Source organism: Schistocerca piceifrons, chromosome 5 (assembly GCF_021461385.2).
Source record: "Schistocerca piceifrons isolate TAMUIC-IGC-003096 chromosome 5, iqSchPice1.1, whole genome shotgun sequence".
Classification (NCBI taxonomy): Eukaryota; Metazoa; Arthropoda; class Insecta; order Orthoptera; family Acrididae; genus Schistocerca; species Schistocerca piceifrons.
The window spans coordinates 189,219,256-189,245,776 of record NC_060142.1 but is presented as its reverse complement, the minus strand read 5'-3'; the positions used below and the strand labels follow the sequence as shown (position 1 = coordinate 189,245,776).

The 26,521-nt window shown below is 41.1% G+C and overlaps 1 protein-coding gene across 3 annotated transcripts in view; it reads right to left on the bottom strand.

Moving 5' to 3' along the window:
- LOC124797831 (focadhesin) overlaps nt 1–19,616 on the bottom strand; it is a 316,015-nt gene extending 296,399 nt beyond the window's left edge. The window contains exons 1-2 of one of the 3 annotated variants that reach the window (XM_047260873.1): nt 19,523–19,616; nt 8,559–8,662 (exon numbers count right to left, since the gene is read on the bottom strand). In XM_047260873.1, coding sequence (XP_047116829.1) covers nt 8,559–8,612 — 54 coding nt within the window. In that variant the 5' untranslated portion in view covers nt 8,613–8,662; nt 19,523–19,616. Of the gene's footprint in view, nt 1–8,558; nt 8,663–19,249; nt 19,415–19,522 lie in introns of those variants that run through there. The other 2 variants (XM_047260874.1, XM_047260872.1) reach the window with 2 other exon arrangements.
- Between the last annotated feature and the right edge of the window lie 6,905 nt (nt 19,617–26,521).

Genomic DNA, 26,521 nt, shown 5'->3' with positions numbered 1-26,521 from the left:
GGTCAGTCGGGCGCAACTTGGTTTCCTGGAGACCAAGGACAAGCGGACACTGCAGGCGGAGGAGCAGTTGTAATTCCTACCGATTAGATCGAATACCTCTTATGTTCCAATGAAACAACGCCATCGCTAGTCAAAAGGTTGGGGGAACGAGACGGGGGAAGAGCTGGTCACCTCGACGGCCGCGGAGGGCCAGGTTGCGAGGGAACAACGCTACAACCGACGGGAGGCGGATCCGGTTCCATCGACTCGTCGCCAGCCGCGGCCGCTGTCCCTGGTTGTGTAGGAGGGGCCGCATCATTTGCCGACGAAAGGCCGGCGGAGCGCCTGGCAGCAGAGCGTCCCGGCGAAACTGAGGACGGCCGGGAGCAGCGACTCACGGATGGAGCGTCAGACGAAACGCGCTGGGGTGGAGAGGGGGATAGGGACTTCTTCTTGGAGGCCTTCTTGGAAGGCCGAGGAGGCACAGGGATGGTGGGCTGGACCCGAAGAAGGTCCTCACGCGCGGGGTCCGTTTTGGAACGCCGGACCTCGGAAGCTGGGGTCCGGAACGTTGCCCCGATGGACGCCTGAGAAGAGGATCGCTTCTCAGGTGGCGTGGGGGGAGGGGGAGGGGGAGGAGGAGGAGGAGGAGGAGGAGGAGGAGGAGGAGGAAGGGTGGCCCCTGGGGCAGAGGGGGTGGGGGCCACGGGGAGGAGGATTTGGAAGGGAGGGATGTGGGAGGCGGAGGCAGAGCCCCCTGATGGGCGGAGGAGGCGGATGGGGGGACAGGATAGGGGTGAGGATACCGCGGAAGGAGTGGACACAACTGAGGCGAACGAAGTGGTCAATGACACGGGATGGAGGCGGTCGTACTTCTTCCGGGCCTCAGAATAAGAGAGCCGATCCAAAGTTTTGATTTCTTGTATCTTCTTCTCCTTCTGATATGCGGGGCAGTCTGAGGATCTAGGCGAGTGGACGCCAGGACAATTAACGCACCGAGGTGGTGGGGTGCATGTATGTCCCTCACGAAGAGGATGTCCACAATCGCCACAAAGGGGCTCAGCCTCACACCGTGATGACATGTGCCCAAAGCGCAAACACCTAAAACAGCGCATAGGAGGCGGGACGTAAGGTCGCACGTCACACCGGTAGCACATCACCTTTACCTTCTCTGGGAGAACGTCCCCCTCGAAGGCGAGGATAAAGGCCCCGGTGTCGATGCGACGGTCTTTGGGGCCGCGCTGGACTCGCCGGACGAAATGCACGCCTCGGCGCTCCAGGTTGGCCCTGAGCTCCTCATCAGATTGTAGCAGGAGGTCACGATGAAAAATAACCCCCTGCGTCCTATTTAGTGCCAGATGTGGGACAATGGATACTGGGATGTCCCCTAGGCGGTCGCACGCCTGGAGCGCCGCCGACTGTGTGGCGGAGGTGGTCTTGAGAAGAACGGACCCTGAATGCATCTTGCTGAGAGCCCCGATTTCCCCGAAGACGTCCTCAATGTGCTGAACAAAGAACATGGGCTTGGAGGTGGCGAACGTCCCACCATCGGTTCGAGAACAGACCAAATAGCGGGGGAAGTACTTCGCCCCAAGCCGGCGGGCCTGTCCCTCCTCCCATGGAGTGGCCAAGGGGGAAAGGGCAGGAGAACCAGAACTAGAAACGGTACCTTTTCTTTTGAAAGACTCGGCCACAGAGCGACCTGATACATGTTGACGTTTCATCTGCGAAACGTCCGCCCCAATACCACCCACTCCGACCAGGGGCTCTCCCCACGGGCGCCACCCAGCCGCAGCAAGGGCCACCTGGCAGGATGACCATTGCCGGGAGTCCTGATGCCCCAAGGAGACGGGCATCTACTCCTTGGCCGACGTGGGGAGGTTGCAGCTCAGGTATCGGCAGTACGATCCCTGTGTTGTCAGGGGGCTACAACCTAGAGGGTACATGATGACCCCACCACAACGGGCTGGCTACCGTGCTGGATTTCTGGTGTCATGGAAAGTCCATCATGATCGCTGGTGCAGATGGAGATGCACTATGGGCGTAACTTGGACAACCCATCACGCGTTGAGGCCCAATTTGAGGAATAGTGGGTATGGTTACAACGCCAGTGCAATGCTGAGTGCCAAGGTCTTTGTGCACTTAGGACCAGTGGTACACCATGTAAGGTGTCCTTCCCCAAAAGGCTCGTACTTCTGTAGAATTTTGAAAAATGGAGGTCAAACCCCAAGGGGGACCATCACATGGAAGGCCGAAACGGTTGAAACTCCTTTTAGTCGCCTCGTACGACAGGCAGGAATACCTCGGGCCTATTCTAATCCCCGGACCCGCAGGGGGGCCTCCAGGTGGTGTCGTAGGCCTTTTCCAAACCAAAGAAAACAACGTTAAGGTGTTGCTTACGAAGGAAAGCTTGGTGAATTGCAGGTTCAAGCAGGGTCAGGTTATCAAGAGTGGAGTGATACCTCCTGAACCCACACTGGGAGTGACTGAGTAGGGACCTGTTTCAAGAACCCACACTAGGTTCCAATTGGCCATACGCTCCAGTGTCTTTCCTACGCAGCTTGTCAGGCTAATATTACAATAACTACCAGGGTCTGTCCAATCCTTTCCTGGTTTTAAAACTGGGATTAAAATAGATTCTTTCCACAAGTTGGGAAAGTCGCAAGTTATCCAGATTTTATTGAAGAGCTGAAGGAGGACTTCGTTCAACTGTCTGTCCAACTCTTGCAACATGCTGTAGGTTATCAGGTTGTTTCCAGGGGTCGTATCACAAGCTACTGACAAAGCAGAATCCAGCTCCCACAGAGAGTAAAGCTGGTTGTACTCTTCCATGTTGGTGGAACGGAAATCAAGATCAACCTTCTCCTGGGCCTCCCGATATAGACAGAAGGTGGGGTCAGCCATTGTCTGAGCTATGTCCCTCATCGATGTTACAAGAGACCTCTGTATTCGTACAGCTGCTATTGGCTGTCGATAGTAATGCCTTGAGATCCTCCTGATGGCTTCCCATACTTTACTTGCAGATGAACTCTTAGCAAGACCTCTGCCTGCTCTCCCGAATTATTCTCCTGCCTTCGCACACACCATTTGAAAGTTTGCAAGATTCGCATCTGTAGAGCATTGATTGAATCTGCGCATAGCTGCCCTCCTGTGCCTGATTGCAAAATGACACTCATCATTCCACCAAGGGGCAGGTCACCACAAAGGAACTTCCACAGACTTTGGGACAGATGCATCAGCGGCATGGCGAATCACAGCGGTAATGTGATCCACCCAGCCCTGGATGCCATCACATTGCTTGAAAACAGCTAACAGCCTATAAAGTATCCAGTTAGCCTTCCTGAATAACCATGTCAGTGACTTTCTTTCAGGAACTGCTCCATGGTAGATGGATCCAGATAGGGAAATGGTCACTATCATGAAGGTCATCATCCACTGCCCACTGAGGAGTGTCTCCAAGAGCAGACGAGCAGAAGGAGAGGTCTATGGCTGTAGATGAACCTGTGGTAAAATGTATGGCTTGACCTATGTTCAGCAGTATAAGATCTGTCATGAGTAGCATATGCTCAAGTACCCGACCCTTGGGGCATGTGGTGTTAGAATCCCATAGTGCACTGTGTGCACTGAAGTCCCCAAAAAGAAGAAAGGGACGGGTTAGTTCATCAAGAAGATGAGTAGGACTTCACTATCAAGAGGCTCATGGGATGGTAAGTACAAGAGCACACTGTGATGTCAACACATGCCACTATCCGAACAGCAACCGCTTGTAATGTTGTTGTTAAGAGAGTAGGTGAAGAGTGAAAAGTGTCCTTTAAAAACACTACAACCCCACCCTTTGCCCTCTTACCAGTAAGGCCGTCGTTTCTATAAAGGTGATAGCCCCAAGTACAGGAGTGTCAGTCTATTTAAAATGAGTCTCTTGAAGGCAGAGGCAAATGTATCTGTTCTGTACAAGGAGTCTCAGTTCCTACAGATGAGTCCGGTATCCATTTGTATTCCATTGGAGTACGGGAGCCATTTCATTAATGTGGTCTTGACTTATCCCCGTCTTTGCGCTGGAGTGGTGAGGCACTTGTAGAGCAAGGTGGATTTTAGAGCTGACTGGTTCTGATGGCTAGGCATCAAAATCCATGATGTCATCATCATCAGTCAGACATGCTGCCAGAATGACGTCTGATGGCGCCTGGTCAGCTTTCGTGCCAAATGTTGGGATTCTTTCCCTGCTCCATTTCCCACTTTTCTTTGAAGAAACTTGGTGTTGAGGGGCACTCTGCTTTTGGGGTGCCTTCGGGCTGTGCACCATGGAAGTATTACTGGTTTCTTCTGTTGTAGCTGTCTGGATCACTATGTCTTTCACTTTACTTTGGCACACACAGGTGCAAGTACAAGTGCTGGAGGTGGATAATGGAACACTGGAACATCTGAGTCAAAGGTTTCTGCACCAATGAAGCATAAGTGATCAAGACAGGTGGTTTCATCACCTCATAGTCCTTTTCGGCTTCTGTGTAGGAGATCCACTTGGTCACTTTGATTTGCTGAATTTTATGTTCCTCTGAAAAACATGGCAGGCTCAGCTCCAGACTGGGTGACTCACAGAGCAGTTAATGCAGACTGCTGTAGATGGACAGTCAGTCCCAGATTCATGGACTGCCTTTCCACACTTCCCACAAGTTGCTTCACCTCTGCAACTCAGCATTGTATGGCTAAAACGCTGCCATTTGAAGCATCACATAGGGTTAGGTACACACGATCAAACCCTAAGTCGGAGGAAACCTGCCATGATGTGTTCAGGTAGTGTTGGAGAACTGAAGGTCACAATAAAAGTGGCATCCTTCTCAGTCTCTCCATTGTTCTTGCATGTCCTTTGTTCCACATCTATGATCCCCTGTGGTGTCCATTCTTGTTTGAGTTCAGCAACATCTATATCCATAATACCATGGCAGGTTACCACACCTTTGCAAAAGTTAAGGGAGTTATGCAACTCAACAACGATGATGTACTCACTCAATTTCTGTGACTTCTTAAGGAGTTCCATTTGCTTAGTCCGGTTAGTCTCAACAATTAAGGAACCATTTCACATCCGCTTAATACACTTTAAGGTACCAGCCAGCCCTTCTAAGCCTTTACGGATATAGAAGGGGGACACTTTTTCAAACGTCCCCTCCTTCCTCTTGATCACTACAAAGACATTGTGATTCATGACTTCTTGAGCCCCGTTACTGACAAATAGTTGATTATCAGGAAGACTAGCCTCCCTCATTCTTTTTGATGAATGGGTGTGAGAACTCCCAGGTGGTACACCCTTCCTGCTGGGAGGAGAAGAAGATGATTTCATGGGTTCCACCTCACTCCCACAAGCAGCTATGGAAATAAAGGTCCACTCAGACAGAGCCCCACTTGCCTGAGTAAGCCTTATACAACTGAGGTGCAGCAGGTTCCCCAGAGGTTGCCGAAGCACGCTCAGAGTTTACGGTGGCAGGGGACTGGTGGAGCTTAACAGTCCCCAGCTCAGGAACCCCTGAGTCACCAAGTCCATATGCAGCAAACAAATGCTGAGTCTCTGAAGGCTTTTCTCACATTACATCCTGAGAGCCATGGATTGAGACACTCAGGTTGATGCAGTATTTGTTGACTTTTGAAATGCACTTGACTCAGAACCACAAATATGCTTTAGAAGTGCATTTTGTGATGAGGTTGAAGATTTCTTGGTAGAGAGAATGCAATTTGTCATCTATTATGGAGAGTCATTGACTGGTGTAGAAGTAACTTCAGGTGTGCCCAGGGCAAAGTCTTGGGACCCTTGCTGTTCATGTCGTATATTAATAACATGGCAAACAATAGTACCTCCTGCATTTTCACAGGTGATGCAGTTGTCTGTAATGAAGTACTGTCTAAAGAAAGCTGCACAAATCTTCAGCAGATCTTGATAATATTTTTTCAAGTGGTGCAAAGATTGGCATCTTTATTTTACATATTCAGAAATGTAAAACTTCATACTTCACAATATGAAAACATGTAGCACACTAAAATTATTATATAAATGATATACAGTCCGAATCAGTCGACTCATACAAATAACTGGGTGTGACAATTTGTAGGAATATGAAATGGCAAGACCACATAGATCCAGTCATAGGTAAAGCATGTGGCAGCCTTTTGTTCACTGGTAAAATATTAGGGAAATGCTATCAATCCACAAAGGAGATTGTTTATAGAATGCTCATGTGATCTGTCCTAGAATGTTGCTGAATAGCATGGGGCCCATGCCAAAAAGGTCTAACAGGAGACATTGCACATATAAAAAGAAAGGCAACACAAATGTCACAGAGTTGTTTGCTTCATAAAAAAGTATCACTGTGATGCTGAAAGAACTGAACTGGCAAATGCTTAAAGACAGACACAAACTATTCTTTGAAAGCCTACTTTGTAAGTTTCAAGAATCATCTTTACATGATGACTCTAGGAATATACTACAACATCCTTTGTATCATTCATGTAGTAACTCATTTTTCCTGTGCTCCATATGTCAATGGAATGGGAAAAACCTGTAATAACTGATACAATGGGAAGCAACTTCTATCATGAACTTCAGAGTGTATTACAGGGTGTAGACGCAGATTGATTACTGGATGAATCAAGTCTCCTCTGATGATGATAGTGTCATTGGAGAAAAATCGTACTAACAAAGTGAGGTTTTCTGTACAGTTATTGGTTATATTACATGACAAGTCTAGTGGTTGAAAGAAGGGTCCAATTATTAGTTAATCACATCCTTGGTACTGACACGAGTCTTCACCAAACAAGCTCATTTGCAGCTTCAATTTCTTTATAAGTTGATTTGAATTTGTGTCTACTGCAGCAAATACACCACATTCCTTTTCAGTTAGCCTATTCTTCCAATATACACTTCAATTGGAACAAAAAACAAATCTCACTGTTGTAAATTTAGGGTTTTAGCCAACTTCTCTACCTTGTATGATATGAGCTCCACAGCTTTTTGCTTTGTTGCAATTTTTTCAGCAACTGATCAGCAGAAACTTAATCTTTCCATCCATGAGTGCCATTCCTTTGGGCCTTACACTAATACTTTGGGATTTCTTACAGCTATTGTTAACCCAATTGGGTGGAGAGTTACCTAAAAAACGTTCACTCAATACATAGTTACCTAACTAGTAACCTATGACATGTAGTGTAACCTTGCCCCATTTAGGGGGCCCTACAGTTCTCAGCACTGTAGCGTAAGTCCAGATGTTCACAACATAGTTCACCACAGAACATTCGGAGTCTCTAGTTCCAGCCATCTACATGGCTCAGAATCAGAGGGACCCTATCAGTTCTACAGACAATGTTTCAGATTGTGAGATTTTTTGAAACTCTGTGAGCAATGCGTGCCTCCTCACCCTTCTCTGTAAGTCACTGGATGATCAGAATATGACCTCAAAGCCCAGGAGAAAGATATTTTTCATTTCAAAGTTTACAAGAATCTGCCTTTTTTTGCATCTTTTTCCCTGAGTGGTTACTAACCGACTGCTTCAACATGTTAAATGAGGCCTCCAGGCAATGACACAGAGTGCAAAAGTTCACCCTTCCCCTCCCTTTGTGCTATTCCCCTGCAATGGTCACAGCATGCTTCCCAACAGGTGAAGTGTCTCACATTGGGTCAGTTTCAGTGGAAGACAGCATCACAAACTTGTTGCTTACGGAGATAGTGTAATAACCTAAGTTTCTCTGGTTTCTGCTTCCCCTGTGCAGGAACCCTAGACTTCCCACTGACATATTACTCACAGTCAAGTGGATGATTGGTGATGGATCCTCTAATTTCTGCATATTTCTGGTACATGACTCTCAGTATTTCACCCACCACATCCTTTCAAAGCAGTTTTCAATCAATTGACACAGGTCAGACTGATTTCCAGCTGCTTATAAACAGCAACTAGCTCTACCTGCAGCTGAGAACAGCACTCACATTTGAACTGACTTACTCGCCAACTAATGGGGGGCAGGGGGCTTTAGTCTAAAAAAGACTCGAACAAAGAGCAACACAGTTTTTTTTTTTTTTTTTTTTTTTTCAGATTAACAAACATTTCTAGAGGTAAAAGAAGTGACAAGTGGCTTAATTACTAAAAGCAAACATATGCTAACACTGCTGCAGCTGCAGATGCACTAAAACAGAATTTCTCATTTAGGTATCACTTCTATAGCAGTTCTTATCACAATAATATAAAACTCAGCAGTGCCTGCAAATCCCTGCTATCTTTTCAGCTGCATTGTTGCCACCAAGATCGATGGTTGTTCAAGTCAGGTGGCAACTTTAGGAGACAACTGTAGTTCTGTGTGTGCATGTTTGCATGTTAACCTGAAGGACTTTACCTAGAAGCTACAAAGTTTTTAAAGATTTCCACATGCCTGTCAGCTTTTCAGTGCTGTGCCTCTGTATCCTACTAGACGTCTTGAATTATCCATAGATGAAATCAAATGTAGGCATATCATAGTAATTCATTATCTTTTAGCTTGTTCAACTTAGGTAAATATAAAAATTAAAATAATAATGACAGAAGATTAAAATAACCAAGACTCACATTTACTATAATGACAGTGTTTTTCTGCTTCAGTTTGTACTCTATTTCTTCCATTGTGAAAAAGGGGGATGTGTCAGTGACATTCAGGAACTTGATGCTTGCATCTGTAATGAGCACAAGATACTTCATTTTACACTTACAAAACCAAGTTACAAATCATTAAATAAACTGTGGGTCAAAGCATAAACTAAAGCACTTGCTCACTCTCATGCACTCACACATGTGTTTTGTAAATCTCGTCATGAAGGAGAACATTCTGGGATTTGAAATGAGACAAGTTAAACATTCACAGACAAGTCCCCACTGAAGAATGTTTCCGTAAAAAAATCCTGTGTAACAACTATCCTTTGTTACACAGAAGCTTGGTGATGATTTGGGCAATTGAAACTAGCATGGTGGTCAACAAAATAGTTTTTACTCAAGCAGCAGGTTATCCTAACGATCATAACACCCTTTTAATTTTTCTCACACTTTGGAGTACCAACTACAAAATATCATTCATATCACTTTTTTTTCTTCAATGAATTAGGAAAAGGAAATCTAGTTAATGTAATGTGTCTATGTGGGCACTAATTAAATGCAGGAATATAAGTGTTAAATGTTGAGGATTAAAAAATAGCAGTTTACAATTGCAGGAGCAATATAAAGAAAGCAGGAGTTCTCATACACACAAAAGTAATGATAAACTCTAAACTATACATATGAATAGCTTTTGCACAGAAGAACATTTGGAAACATAAGCCTGTACAGTAAAATTTACTGGCTACCAGCACAATTATAATTATTACACTTTACATATTTCCACAAGAAAAGAAGTTACGGGAAAAATTTATGTATATGGCGATTTCTATTTAACAAGGCACTGAGTCACTGACATGCACGAAGTTTAAATATTTTAGCAGTTTATTCCCACAAGCACAACTCACACACTAATGGCCACTGTCTACGAATGCTGAGGTCCGACTGCTAATGTGTCTGATGTGAGCAGCAACCTGCTGGAGTAGGTTGTGGAGGTAAGGAGGCAACATTGGTCAGAAAAGGGGAGGAACAGCAGGTTATGGGTGGGGCAAAATGTTTGTGCTCCTGAGGGAGTGTGCAGGGAAGTGGTGGGGACAGCATAGAACTCCTACGTGCATTGTTGAGAGGCTGTGCTACTGGGGAGGGGTGGGAGGGCGGGGGGGGGGGGGGGCGGAGAGGCATGAAGGGAGGAGAAAAAGAGAGAAGTAGAGAAGATGAAAGGACTTGAAAGTGCAGGAGTGGGATAGAGGCTGTATGTAGAACTCTACAAAATTTACAGGTTAAGCATAAATGACCAACCACTTTAATACCATAAAAGGTATTATTCTTTATTGTGTAGGGTCATTAAAATAAAAAAAGTTTGCATGTTGTATCAGAAATTAAAAACTCTAAAAATCAAAGTAAAAAACTTATAGTTAGAAAGAAAACTGGTAAGTTTATCAACAAACAAGATGATCTAATAGTTAAAGATAGCAACCAGATGGTCCATGTCAACAAACCTGTAGCTAGACTTTTCAACGATCACTTTCTACAAATAACAGACCCACTCCCTATGGCCAATTTAAAAAAGTATCTAAGCAGGGCCTGTATATGACAATCAGTATCAAAATGAAACTTCCTGGCAGATTAAAATTGTGTGCCACATTGAAACTCAAACTCAGGACCTCTGCCTTTCGCAACCAAGTGCTCTGCCAACTGAACTACCCCAGCACAATTCACGGCCTGTCCTCATAGCTTTACTTCTGCCAGTACCTTGTCTCCTACCTTCCAAACTTCACAGAAGCCCTCCTACAAACCTTGAAAGACAAGCACTCCTGGAAGAAAGGATATTGCGGAGACATGACTTGGCCACATCCTGAGGGATGTTTCCAGAATGAAATTTTTACTCTGGAGTGAAGTGTGCACTGAAGTTTCATATCAGTGCACACTTCACCCAAGAGTGAAAATTTCATTCTGGAAACATCCCTCAGGATGTGGCCAAGTCATGTCTCCGCAATGAAGTTTCATATCAGTGCACATTCCGCTGCAGTGGAAACAAAATGACTATTCACGTTGGTGTGTAGGAGGTACGAGTCTGGCAATACACAATCTGGCTTTCGGAAAAACATCATCCACACAAGTGCAAAGATTGCAAGAGCCAGCAAGTACTATACATCAAAGCAGCAATGACAGAAATAAAAGACAACTTCAAGAGGGGAATTAAAATTCACCGGTGAAAGGATACCAATGATAAGATTCACTCATGACATTGCTATCCTCAGTGGAAGTTAAGAGGAATTACAGAATCTGCTGAACAGAATGATCAGTCTAACGCTTACAAAACATAGACACAGAGTAAATTGAAAAAGACAAAAGTAATGTGAAGTTGCAGAAACAGGAACAGTGAGAAACTAAACATCAGGATTGGTAATCCCGACGTAGATGAAGTTAAGGAACTCTGCTACCTAGGCAGCAAAAAAGGGCATTCCTGGCCAGGAGAAGTCTTCTAGTATCAAACATAGACCTTAATGTGAAGAAGAAATTTTTGGTAATGTATGTCTGGAGCAAGCATTGTATGGTAGTGAAACATGGACAGTGGGGGGAGGGGGGGGGGAGGAAAAAAAAAAAACAAGAAACTCAAAAAACTCAAAGCTTTTGAGATGTGGTGCTACACAATAATGTTGAAAATTAGGTGAACTGATAAGGCAAGGAATGAGGAGGTTCTCAGCAGAATTGGTGAGGAATGGAATATATGGAAAATACTGACAAGAAGAAGGGACAGGATGGCAAGACATCAATTAAGGCATCCGAAAATAACTTCCACTGTACTAGAAGAAGACAGAGATTAGAATATGTCCAGCAAATAATTAAGGACATAGGTTGCAAGTGCTACTTCCAGATGAAGAGGTTGGTACAGGAGAGGTATCTGTGACGGGCCACATCAAACCTGTCAAAAGACTAATGACTAAAAAAAACTAATGGTCTTAGAGGGATCCTTTGCTGCTTTATTCATGGACTATGTTAATGTTGCACTGCCCCGTGACCCTGCCACATTCCACAGGAAGGCACAAAACAGATGGGCTGAAAAAGCATAAGTACCCTTTGCTGCTTCGTATCACATTTAAATTACACTGAATGGTTTTGAACGGCCTCTGGAGGTTCCAGCCTGTACAGGACAGCAAAAATTGTGGTCGCGCTGCACTGCAAAAGGGTGTGATCATGTTCCATGTTACCAGACAAGGTTGAAACTTCCAAGACTCTCAGCAATGTCAAAGGCTCTCAAGCACAGCTTCCTGATGCTCACTGCACTGCAAACCGTCATTTTCAGCTGTGAAATGTGTTGGAACCAATGACTCAAGGAAAGGGGTAATTTCACTGACACTCTTTACACCACCCCTTGAGGCCGTTTTGTATCAATTTGGAGAGGCAGATGCCTGAAATGCTTCCATCAGCCACTCATAAGAAATCTGCACGGTTTCAAGACTGGGCATTGCAGTTCTGACCTCCATCACAGAGGTGTCAAAATAAGGGTTAAAATGTGAGTAAGAGGGACTGGGACAACCTTCCAATTGTGTGACACGGTGGCATTGGGCAGAACTGTGGTGAAACTGGGTGCAAATGTGACACCAGTAATCCATCTTACATTTCACATGAATTTCTGAGCTCTGGCCTTACTTTGCATGTGTTGACACCTCACTGTTTGAAGCATCGCTGAGCCCAGGGGTGACATCGCAGGATGCCTTGATTTTGTACCATTACAGTGGAAGATTGTAGGCACATTTCAGCCAAATTTCAAATTTATACATCACAATGAGAGACAGTTATAGGGTTTTGAAAAAGTTATCATTTAATTTTGTTGTTCAGTGTCTACATTGGAAAAGGGGTGGATGCCATAGGTTATTGGCTAAGAATCATGAAAAAGAATTCACAAATGTTTAACAACTAAAACTTAATCATAACATAATCTTTCTAAGTGTCAAAAGTAAGTAAAAAAGCTAACATTTTTATGATTCACTCATTTTAAGTACTGAAGTTGTGGAGCTCTTCAGAGAAAGAATTTGAAATACCACATCTGAATTCCCCAACTATGCTGTTGTAATGGGGATAAATATAAATTTACCAGGTACAGAATCGGAGATACAAGCATCTGGAACAGATGGCAGAGAGAAATATTTCTGTGGTTTTGTATTAAACACTTTTCTAAAATAATAAGAATCAGAGCTCATTTGGCTGCTACAGTGTCAACAGCTACTGGCACTGAACAAAAAGTTATGAAAGTCAGGAAGACAATCATTTTCACTAAGTAACACAAGAAAATGTTTACAAACTACTCAGCAGCCAGCAGGAAGATTTAGCTCCGGAGAAGATAATATGGAGGATCTGCACACATTCAGAAATATTAGAGGTGACATGCTAGATGTTCTTGAGCTGTGAAAGAATGTGAGCAATGGATAGCTAAGAATGCCTGTCTAGAGTGGTCTAATGTAAAATGATCACACAATGTAGACCTAAGTTTTGGGTTACATGCCCATTTTCTAGTACAAAACTGGTTCCAAAGATGAGAACCAAGAAAAAATAAACATGTTAAGTTTTTAATCTATTGATTCTTGACTTAAACTGTAAACGTTATCTCCGTTGACAATATTACATATGGATTTACAAAATTCATTAGGACAAAATTTACAATAACTATAACTAATCATACATTGGAGTAGATCAACACACAGACAGGAGCGGAATCTTTTGTTATGCGAATGAAGACACCTTGATTCTAAGTAGGAATTGCATAATGTCTAAAAGGGCTTAATAGTTGAACAGAGTTCATTCATTCAGTCATGTGGAGATACACACATATGTTTCTTAATTTCTAACTGAGAAATATTTGTGCCCTTTCCCTCTAAGTGTAGAACTTCCATGGCTACTGGGTATTTTTCTTTATGTAAAGTTCAGCAAAGGGTGAATTTAGCTTCTTTAACTTCCAACTTCTATGGTGTCATCTAAGCCCAGAGCAGATTGTCCTCCCAGTCTGCCCAGTATAGCAACATTGACACTCTTGGCAGATCTTATAAACCACACTTTTCATGATATCTGGTTGTTTATCTTTTGAATTGAAGAGAGAACTACTTACTGCCTATGGGACATAGAAAAGCACAAGTAACACCTTGCTTTTAAAATGTTGCTTATCCTGTTTGAAGTGTTACCTGTAAAAGGTAAACTGCACAATTTCCTTTCGGTCTATCTATGTTGTTCACTAAGTACAGTAGGCATCTGGTTTCATATCAACATTAACCCTGACAGAACCAGAAGAAGAGGTATAATCAAAAGGCCACACATACACTCCAAACGTGATACCAAGTGCTGGACCATCTAAGAGTAGATCTAGAATTAGCCCTACAGAAAGATGACTATGAAAGTACAGAGCGCAGAAAAAAATAAGCAGGACCAGGCACAGCAACACCAACAACAACTTCAATATAAGAAGAACAATGAGTTCTTAGTCATGAAGGAACTTAAAACTAGGACTGGAAGCAGTAACATGATCATGACTAGGGCAGATAAAGGAGAGCCTGTAGTGCCATTATGTAAAACAGATTATACAAGGAATTTTTTTCCAGCAGTGCAGCCGCAAAACATACAAGAAGATGCAACAGCTAAATACAATGATCAGCTGCAGGTAGTAAACAAGTACTCCAACACATTTTTCTGAATATGTCCATAAGAGCATTCTTTGAATAAATCCTAGGTCTCCACAGCTGTATGAGAAACCCAAACTCCACAAAAAAGAAGTTCCAATGCAACCAGTGGTATCTGCAATATAAGCACCAGGAGGATCATCATCATCATGAGGAATAAACTGAACTTCACAAGGAAATATAGCATTAAGAGCAGTTTAGATTTATTTAACAGATGATAAGATGTCAACAAACACAAAATTAGTCTCTCCTAGTGTACATAGCTTGTTCCACAGCATTCATGTGAAATACTGAATAAATGTTGTGTTACTGTCATTGTATTTACACAATTTAATCCAAAAGAACAGCTGAACATAATTAGTATGATGGAATGATGTTTAAATCTAAACTGTTTCTGCTTTCAAGGGAGCTATTATAAGCAAGCAGATGGTCTGACAATGAGCTTACCCTTAACCCCCTTGCCAGCAGAAATGTTCATGGACAAGTGGAATACTGATTTTTCTTAATAGTGAATTACTGGTAAAAAATGTCACTGGCATTCTCTGTATGTGGAAAGGATCCAATAGACAATTCCACAAGTTTATGGAAAATATGAATCAATTGCATACTAGCATAAAGGTCAGTATGAAGTTAAGGGATTCCACCATTCATTTCCAAGACATCAGCTTACATAAAGGAAACAGAAACCATAAATTTAAAATTCATGAAAAGGCCCCTTTACTGACACACTCATCCCAGCTTCATCTCAACATACTACAGCTTACAAACACGCAGCATTCCTCTTCTTTCTGTCCCCATGTTCCAAGAAGACTATGACCAGAAACACAATACAATAAGAACAATAATCACAAATAATGAATTTGATTCCAACATTTTCAATACAAAACTGAAGAAGCAAAGCTAGATCTCTAATGCAACCGGTGGGCAGCATAGACAGACTGAAAAGAAAATACTGCTGTTTACATTTTATAGGTAAACTTAAATAAGGATATGCAACATTTTAAAAGCAAAGAGTTTCTCTGGGCTTCTCTATGTCCCATAGGCAGTAGGTAGGTATCTCTTCAATTCATCATCGGCCGGAATGGCCGTGCGGTTCTAGGCGCTACAGTCTGGAACCGAGCTACCGCTACAGTCGCAGGTTCGAATCCTGCCTCGGGCATGGATGTGTGTGATGTCCTTAGGTTAGTTAGGTTTAATTAGTTCTAAGTTCTAGGAGACTGATGACCTCAGAAGTTAAGTTGCATAGTGCTCAGAGCCATTTGAACCATTTTTTCAGTTCAAAAAATAAACAACCAGACATCATGAAAAGTTGGGTTTATGAGCTCATCTGCCAGCAGTGTCAGTGTTGCTACACTGGACAGACTGGGAGGATCATCTCCTCTAGGCTCAAAGAACACCATATAAATTGGGGATTAAAGAAGAAAGATTCATCCTTTGCTGAAAACTACATGAATAAAAACCACAAATACATAAAGATATAGAAGACCTACACACAGAGGGGAAGGTCACTAAGCTCACTCAGTTAGAAATTGAGGAACAGAAGTGTGTGTCCCCTAATTTATTACTCATTAAAAAACTGAATTCAAATATTCACCCCTTTTACATAATATTGCAAATACTACTTAGAAGAATAATCTTGATGTCTTCATTAACATAATAAAAAATTCTATTTCTGTGCTAAACTCTACTCCAATGTACATTTAATTATCTTTATTGTAAATGCTATCTTCATGAATTTTGTAAATCCATATGTAATTTTGTTAAAATTGTCAATGGAGATGATTTTTACAGTTTAATTCAAGAATTGATAGAACAAACAGTTGGCATATTTATCTTTGCTTGAGGATCAGTTACGTACTAGAAAATGGGCTTATAACCTGACACCTAGGTCATACAGTAATAATAAAGTTTGTGAAACAAGGCTAAAAATGTCTTTCATTACATCAATACAACATTGTTTATGACATGGTTTCCTAATGGCTAGAGTCTTAACTTTATAACAGAAAGCAGGTGGTCACTTTCACAAATTTGATCATGGCACCAAAACTAAACTCTGAATGGGAAGGGTCAAAAAACATGGAAAATCATTTGGTTCCATGCTTGGGCCACTCCTGCTTTTTATCTATGATAAGCCTAAATGACTGCTCAAAACCTTACACGTTAGTTAATAAAACAAGCACACTGAGCCAAGGTCCAGACTCAACCATGCAGATAGATCCTAGATGATAACTGAACAGGCCACTATTGGTTCACAACACACAGTTTGTCTTTATCTAAGCATATATTATGTAATTTCAAGCAGATGTGAATAATATGTTTGAGCATAAATAAACAGTAATGGTCATTCACTATGTGTAAAATGGAGATGACACAAAGATGAACCAATAAAGCAGCTCAGTTAAGCATGTTTTGAACTCGTCAGTATCTGTAATTGTGTTGACTCAAAGGCAAGGATAGGATCTTATTTTGCATATGATTACTCCTGGTTGCTTTATAAAATTATCTTCTGTAGCTATGTGGCCAAATTTTTAAAAGTATTTATTCAGCAGAAGTGAGAACACTGATATGATACTGGAATATCCCAGGTGGAATTTTTATTCTGGGCACCTGCCCTCTCCTCCCATAAAAACAAACTGAGGATTGTGTCAGGTGGAGCAGGTGAAATGACCTAGGACTAGTGGACGTAATGTAAAGGATAAAGAGAAGAACAGGTTGGGGTACAGACTAAGACTAAGACCATGCCAGCAAGGGAAGAAGAAAGGAGTATATCAACGAAACTTTTCTGTGGTACAGATAAGAACTGTAGTGTTTCGGAAGATCACTGAATGATAATTCACAGAGTCACAGAACTACAAAATAAACTTAAGTGAAAGGATCAGACTGAAGCAGCTGGAGTAAGAATCGGCGAGGGGCAGAGGTGGGTGTGACATGGACTCCTGGAGAGTGAGGCCACAGGGACTGTGGGAGAAAACCATATCTTCAATAGTGGAAGGTAACTTATCATCTACACAATTAAGAGGAGCTGTTGTTGCCAATAGTGGGATGTAGGAGTTGATGTGTCAGATGGCATGGGTTGCAAACAGTCACTGAAAATTGCTATGTTAAGATCAGTGCATTCATCTACATGAATAGGTGTTTAGTGAACAAGTCCACATAGAAGGCTGGTCAGGAATTGCAGCCAAAATGGTATACTGTCTTTGGCTGCTAACACAAGTGACCGTACCACTGATGGGATATGGTATTTCTGACAGTACTGAAATAATAAGTCCAAGATGTATGTGTGGACCTGAACTTATATATCTGTCATCCACACTGTTATAATCCATGTGAGAGAGTTGAATATAGCAGCGGCACCAGAATGTTTCGAATTACCATACCTGGCATGCTCTTAATCCTTGAACCACACAAATATTAATCCACCGAGATTAAAAGATTGTTTTATAACTAATGTTTGATTATGACACTGGCATGTCAAAGGGGATCCAAGAATGACCTGTACTACACATTTATCCATTAGTGGAATGCTTAGATAGTAAAAAATATCAACTCAAAGTCCAACGAGATTTAATCAACTACAATACAAAAGAAAAGCAAAAGTTGGGTATTATTTACAATAATAAATTACTGTAAATGTAGGTATCATACAATCTGCTACTATAAATTCCTCGAATATTTAAATTCAAGAACTGGACATCTGCACTAGTAGCATGATAAAATGCTGATACTTATAGTAAATAGACGACCATTCTTCAGTAACTACTGTTACCTATCAACAAACATCAGTGTCTTTTTTTTAAGAATTTGACCAAGAAGCTGATAATCTGCAGTTTCTTAATGCGGCACAGAAGCAGTTACTTTTTCCCCCACATTTATCAACTCTTACACCAATTGCACTGTGCACATTTAAAACCTTTTTCACCATGTAAATTAACTGATGGCATTAATAACTAGCAGTAGCAATTTCTTATAAAAACAACACTGTTAATATATGACTCAACTTATTCCACAACCAATACAGTTACTTATGGTTGGATGTAGAAAAAAATAGATGAATAAAATAACATTCACTGAAGGGTGCAATTATTCTCAAAAAATTATGACACAAATGCCAAACCTCTACAGGGACAGGGGAGGAGAGTACTTCCAACTATGACTGCAAAATATCTGTAATTAGGTCAGGTTGTTCAAACAAATTTTGGGCTTGGCGATGGTTCACCTGAAGATAACTGGCATGTGCCCTGTCGAAATATTGTCGGATTACATAATGACGACCGGCTACAACCCCGAAATTTGTTTGAACATTCAATTCGCCGGGAAAATTTTAAAATTCATAAGAAAAAGACTGATATAAGCCTTGGCGAAAAATTTCGTAAACACAGGTTTCTGCAATCAAAGTTACTCTACAAAAGAAGCTATTTTATTTTCCACAGGATACAGTAACAATGCTTAAAAGTTAGTACACAAGTATATGACATGACGAAAAAACTACACAAAAAAACAGTCCTGTATCATGCAGTAAAGCCAGTCTTTATCTGCATTCCTAACAGCTCGTAATTAATCGCTTCCTTTTAGTTGTGTGACCCTTCACAGTGTCCAGAGCAATCACTGGTTTCCTTATGCCACTGGCTGTATGAAGCAGATTAACATCTATTTTAAATAAGTACGTTTCAATTATCTTCTTTAAGTAAAGTACAGATCGTTTAGTCGTGCCCTGGCGCTCTGCTAACATTCGTTATAAAAGGTGTATATGGCATAGTGACAGCTGTCTGAAATAATGTCTCATGCGAAATTTACACGTACAACGTGTAAATACGTTCGAGGGGTGTTGTCAACAGCCAATACGGTTACAATAAAAAAAACACGCTAAATCTTTTAGGGCAGTAGTACAATACTGACAGGTACAGTCCCTAAAATTCAACTGGACCGCTCTTCATATGTATCCAAAATTGACATTTGTGAACCGATCTTTATTACACATAAAACGCGATCGTTGGAGCCCACCTGAGTGTTAGTCAATACTGAAGGATGAAATACCTCTCCGACTGAGGCACTACTCAACTACATGAAGTTTCGGTTGTCTTCTTCGGCAAAGGAATTACGGTGCTTTCTTTAAAACGTGTGTGTTCCACGTGCCGCACAAATGTTATTGTTACAGGGTTAATTTGTTGTTATATTTTATTGTGGGGAAAGGGAAATCGTAATCAAAAGATGACGACTTTTTACAGTATTTTCTGTTTGTGTTAACGCAGGACAAACATTTGAAAATTCTTTTACCCCGTAACAGCACACATCAAACGCGGCACAAAGTCTTTCCAAGAAAACACACCCACTCAAGAGTCGAACGTTAACTTGCGCCAGCTGCTAGCGCTCTCCAAGTATCGATTAGTACCGTTCGATTCGAGTGTTGCCTAGCAGCAGTTCACGAAAAGTCAATTCGTTTACATTAAATTAGATTTACTTTCATTCCAATTGATCCGTAGTGAGGAAGTTCCCCAGGATATAGACCATGTCAGAAAAACAATAATGCATGACAAATATTTACAACTGAAACATAAGCTAATGTACTTTCCACACGTCCCAAGTGGAATGATCGTCATTTTTTTTAATGAACGCTATATAAAAGAATCATTTTACAAACACTCATTTACTAAGATCGCATTAATGCACGGAATTTAAAATTAAAATTATGTTTTGCAACGTGATATAACAAAAACAGGAAGGAAGATTAAGAACAGAATTTGAAGTACACTTCTTATGTATAATTACACGCTAAATAGCTCAGAGTGACAGCCCCATTAGCAGCCAAATAACGTCGATGCCGCTGAACTGTTGACCGAACTACGGCTGTCATTGTTGCCAGTGTGATAGCCACACTTCTGTGGAATCTCCCAGTTCTTTCAGTGTAGCTGCCTTTGTTGATAAACTTCATTCTTCAAGGTCCCATATGTCTGTAATTATGTTTGGCAGAAAATCACAGAACGAAATACGGTAAATTGGAGTAAAAATAACTTATTGCTATTTTGAAACCAAAAATTACACCTTAACCATAACAAAAAAACAAAGATATAATTTTATAATGTCATGGAACACCACCGCACACAGGATGAACATAGAAATATGGAGTACTCACACCACAAAAACTGAAAATGAAGGCACTAAAAAAAACTCAATACGACAAGCTCATTGCTGTCAACAGTTCGCTGCAGGCAGCAGTCAAGAGGTGTACGGCCTGGAGACTATGGTGGGTACCCAATACATCCTCTTCGACTTGTTCATCATCCAGACAGATTTTCATCCAAGTAGACTCTGACACCCCGGGGATAGTGATGCGAAGCGCTATATTGTTGTAGGTAAAATCCTTCATTTCCATAAACCTTTCGGATGGCAAGTAAAATCGATGTTTGCAGCATATGAACATACATCTCACCAGTTACGGTAGATTCAAAGAAGAATGGACCAATCAAACCACGCGATGACCGACCACACCACGTACTAAAACCTGATAGATTAATGTGTTTGTCCATAAGAACATGAAGACTTTCAGGAGTCCAGTACACGCAGTTGTGGCGGTTTACAGTACCGCTTAATTTGAATTGCGCCTAGTCAGACCAGACAATAATCTATGCAAACCGTTCATCATCGCGAAGCATACCTTCAAAACAATCACAGTACTCCATCCTTCGATCCGGGTCGTCCTCATTCATACCATACAGCGATCTTGGAGTGTACACTTCCCACTTTGCAGCCTTCAGAATTCGTCATACACTAGATCGGCTTACTCTGCTTTTACGTGCACTCTGCTTCACAGATTTTTGTGGTGACCTAGTAAAATGTTGCAACACAACAGCGTTGTGCGTGGAGTGCGAATGAACACTCTCATGATATTAGTAAAAAGGACTTCGTCCAAAATAAAATAATAAATAAGTATTGTCAATAACATAATTCACTATTCTGTAAGAAATTATATCTCAGACAATACCCATGGAAAAAGATAATGAAAATCTCCATCTTTTGTTACCAATGATTCTTCTAGAATAATCCTTCTCCTTCTTGTTCGAACTGTTGTACTGTTCGGCTGTGATTGATGTCTCATAGCAGAGAGGTCTGTAACAAAGTGTGTTATGTTGATAAGTAATATTTGAAAAATAGAGTTTCTGTGTCACTGAAATGAATTCACTTTGTTTGGACTTTTATTTCAGTATGATTCTCGTTCTATATAACTGTTAAGTTTTCTGATCAGCTGCAATGGAGCGCAGTCATTAGCTCTATTGATCTACAGCGCGGTTGACTGATAAATGCTGAATAATAAGCGATTAACACTGAGAAATATTTTAAATGTTAATACATATAGTAAAGGTACAAAAAGATTTGATATATATTACTCGTTAGTAGAAAGCAATGCCTGAAGGAGAATCGATAAGTGATTGTCTTATGATAGCCGCCATCTTAGTGAAATATTCCAGTTGCAGGTTAAAATTGAATTTTTATACAGACATAAATTTTGCTGGTCATTATTGCGATAACAATTGCGTATTGGTTGCCAGAACCCACTCGGACGTAATAAATTCCACATAGATTGTGAATAATCTTTAAATATAGTGAACTTATGCCTATGCAGACAGCAACTTACATGATAAAAATTGTTCGTTGCTGATGTATCAAGCCTAAATATTTCATAACTTTTATGAAATATTTTGACAGGTAACAATACATAAGTGTTGTGTGCTTGTGGTATTGTGTGACAAAACTGTTCATTTTACTTAAAGAAAAGTGTTGCCACCTCGAATAACAGAAGCGGTAAATTCGATAGACGATCTGCAACTAATAATGAGATTATTATGCAACAGCACTGAAGATTGCTAAAATCATTACTCTTGTATAGTTGAGATTACTTATCATTTATTTAGCTTATTTGCGGGTTGTATATCATCACTTCTGTGCACGAACTTAGTGCCATTTACACTACTTGACAGACAACGTTGCTAAACGTTCCCAGGTGGAGATTTCTTTATCAAAATAACGATCATTAGCCGGTCAAAGCAGTGATTAAATGAAATCTCATGTTACATTAATAATAAGTAACTTGTTTTGTTGCAGTCTTGCTGAAATTGCCCAACACGATACCACTCTACCTGCCACACTATCCTGAACAGTACCATCAACTTCAAATTCATCTTGAATATAATAAATTGTTGCTGATATTGGTGGCTGAGTTCTGTGCACATTACGCCATTGCCATTGAACTTCCATCATATTTTTGTACTCCCAGTACCATTTCAATATGGCTTTGCATTGCTTAAATGCAATTGTATTTCATTCATAGCTGCACTGTCATCTGCTGGAAAAAGGGCGCCACCATCTGTTGAGAAAACAATGGACTACACTTCCGTGTAAAATTGCAACATATGTCATTTTGTTCTAAAGATATTGACTATCAAAGAGAATCTATATTTTTCTGTACCATTATGAATTAGAAAATTATTAAAATACATGTAAAGTAACTTGTGTGAGTTGGATAAACTTTTTATTTCTTGTTACTTTACTCATAAACAGTACTTAAAAATGTAAGCATTTCTTTTTGTATAACAACATCCCAGCTGATATGACTCTAAAATAATAGAAAGCTGAAAGTCAGAACCCCACAGTCAATGTTCTGACAGATTTCAGATGATGTAAATGTACTTTTGTTTCACCAGTACCATACTAATTTTGCAATAAAACTTTGTACTAATGTGCAGAACAGTTACTACTCAATGATAACACCAATGCAAACACTCTTATACTTATATAGGATAATAATGGGAGTCAAGAATAGTTTTAAATCTCTAAAGCCTCAAATAAATTTCCATTTCACGATAATACTTACACTCAAGAACTATCATTACACTAAAATAAAAAATAGCTTTATAGTATTCACTATTCTCCAGTAATATGGACTTGAACAAGTCCACACTCTCAGTTACAATATTTTTTAGTCTATTTCGTTGTTTCAAAAAATGATGTTTTACTCTGTCACAAATAAGTAATAATAAGGAGTTGCTGAATGCTAGAACGTTATTCCTATCTCACTGATTAAGTACATTTTGCCACTTCATAAAGTCTTTATTTACTTTGTTAGGGGCCAAGTCCATTATTTTAATATGATGCTAACTTTCCACATACATAAACAAACGATTCTAGACCTGTGCAGTCAGATGAACCAGAGCAGAATGAGAGCAGATCCAAACATCAGCAGGTACTGAAGCTCATAGGCAATGGCAAGGGTAGCGAAATCGTGTAGGGAAGTAGAACACCTTTCAAATTTCGTAACTTACGCGTCAATCGATATGACAGTTTGCAAGTAGAATGTTTCCACATGTAAGTTGACTTACAGAAGTAGTTATGGGGGTTGCACGTGTTAGAAATTAGAAATTGATGCCTGTGGACATTCGGCTTATGTTAACAGAAACCTTGTAGTCTCTCTTTATAATTTCCTGTCAGATTTGTTATTCCCCTTATAGACACAAAATTCTCTTAAGAGTTGACGAAAGTTTGTACTTTCTACAATTTAACATAAGCTTTATGGGCCAATCAGTAGCTCTGCATACATCAGGACATTGCGAGATTAGGGACAATGGTTCACTTCATTCTGGTAAGTAAGAAGTAGATGGTGTCCTCCAGTTTCAACACACAGTGGAGAGATTTGATTCTGACTATGGTCATGTAAAGTGTGGAGTACCACATTGCTTTATTCTGGATCTGTTGCTTTTCTTGCTATATACAGGGTGTCCCAGCTATCTTGTCCACCCAAAATATCTCTGGAACAATAACAGCTATTGGAAAACGACTTTCACCGCTATCAATATAGGGCTGGGGCCCATGAATGTACATATTTGGAAACATTCTAAAACAAAAGCATATTTGTTTTTTAACACAAACTTATGTTTTTTAAATGGACCTCCTATATTTTTTCTTCAGCAATCCATAGCATGACAAAGCACATACACAATGGCGTTGATTGCATCGCAATATTCCCATTACATCCAGAGATATTGAGACGCGAAGTTGACGCTTGAAATACCCGACATGCGCTGCTAGCGCACGTCCTGAGGCTCAGGCGTGAACCCCATGCTACCCGTAATCGCGATGTGATTGACATGCCTAATCACACCTCCATACTTATCAAGAGGTCCGAAACGAATAATACAGTCTGCTGCCATCAACTCTCATAAGCACATAATGGTTTCCCTCTCGCACGTTTTACGTATCTACGTACACAATATGAACTAGTACCGATCGGTGTACACCCGTCAGGTTGTCTTATTTATCCTGCACACCCAAAATAAGGTTTATCTAATGCGTTATATGACCCATTGTACCTGTCGCGCAGGGCCTGGCTCTACCTAGTCAAGTGTCCAACGTAGCTCCCACCTCTGCCACAGTTACCACTTCGCCTTGTTTATGATTTGCGACCCATGCAAACTCCCGTACTCCACCACCCTCCGAGCATCCCATTTGTTGTTGCTTTGGCCTGCAGTACACCGCTTGCCAGTGTAGTCGTGCATCAGAGTAATCTAGTGACGGCACGGAGGTAGTACACATTGTGAATAAACGTTGTGTTGTGGAACTTACACCGTACAGTATAATGTACACACATGAAGATATGGTAGAAAAGCTGCTGATCTATGGAGAATGTACGATGACGGGAAATACGTTATGAGATTGCTTGTTTATTGATAGTACTGTTAGCAAACATTATGATTATTAAGTTAATATGTCTGTTTTCTACCCTACTCTACATACCTGCACTGTACCCTGTTGTAGGTGGACGAAATGCTGTTCAGGCAGAACGACTGTACAGAAGATGATTCCCTGACAAGCCATCACCTTCGCGCCGGATGTTTGGTCGTCTCACATCTCGTCTACGTAAAATGGGAAGCTTAAATCCAAGACGTCGACATCGTCCTAGAACACGCACAGATGAACGTGCTGAAGTTGCTGTGCTCGCTACCATAGCTGTGAATCCTCAAATCAGCACACGTCAAATTGAATGTGAAGTTGGTGTGTCGAAATCAAGTGCACAGCGTATTCTTAAACGTTTTCATGTTTACCATGTTCATTTACACCGGTATCTTCATGGAAATGACTTCCGCAATAGGATAACATTTTGTCGGTGGGCTCAGCAAAAACTTGTGACTAATCCAAATTTTTTTGCAGATGTTCTCTTTACCGACGAGGCATCATTCTCCAACAAAGGAATTGTCAATATGAGGAATATGCATTATTGGTCCGCAGACAATCCAAAATGGCTCCGTCAGGTAGAGGATCAACGTTCGTGGAAAGTTAATGTTTGGTGTGGGATTATTGGAGATAGCATTATCGGACCTTTCTTTACAAATGGCATCCAAAATGGCAGACAATACTCCAGATTTATACGACACAATCTTCCTGTTATATTGGACACCATACCTCTGAACCGGAGAATGGTCATGTGGTATCAGCATGACAGATGCCCTGCACATAACACCTTACGAGCACGACGACTTCTGAACCGTAAGTTCCCTGGTAGGTGGATTGGACGAGGTGGCCCAGTTAGGTGGCCTGCCCGATCTCCGGACCTTACACCGCTGGATTATTTTCTTTGGGGAGCAGTGAAGGACGCTGTTTACCAACATGAACCAACAACATCAGAGGACATGAAGCAATGCATTATTGATGCTTGTACAGCCATCAAAGAGGAAACAGTAGTATGAAGTAAGGCATCCTTCATCCGCGGAGTGACCCTATGTATGCAAGCCAATGGGCATCACTTTGAGCATGAGATGTGAACGCTATGTTTAGTATGTAGTGCTGGTATCACAGTGGAAGTTTCTACAAAGGGCCATTTTACCCAGTGATGTTAAGAAACATTTGTTTGCAACAATTTGTCATTTAACGCATTAGATAAACATAACATTGATAATTATGTGATAATAAAACTGATTGGTTAAACATGTTTACATTCATCTTCTATGTCCTACCTGAACTTCCCAAATCAAAATATTTTTACCTAAACAACGGTAAAACTTTTAGTCCACTTGCTCGTTTCACTAAAACCATTAACATGAATCTTAGTATTACGAGTGAATGATTAACTCTCACTTGTGTTAGATCTACAGTAAAGTAAAGTTTTAACGTTGAACGGCATTACCTTTTTAGTAACGGATTAACGATAAGCGAAGTTAACTTTGTGACTAACGTTGCGGTACACAGATATGTTACAGAACCGCATCACCCCTAGCCTATGGGATAAAT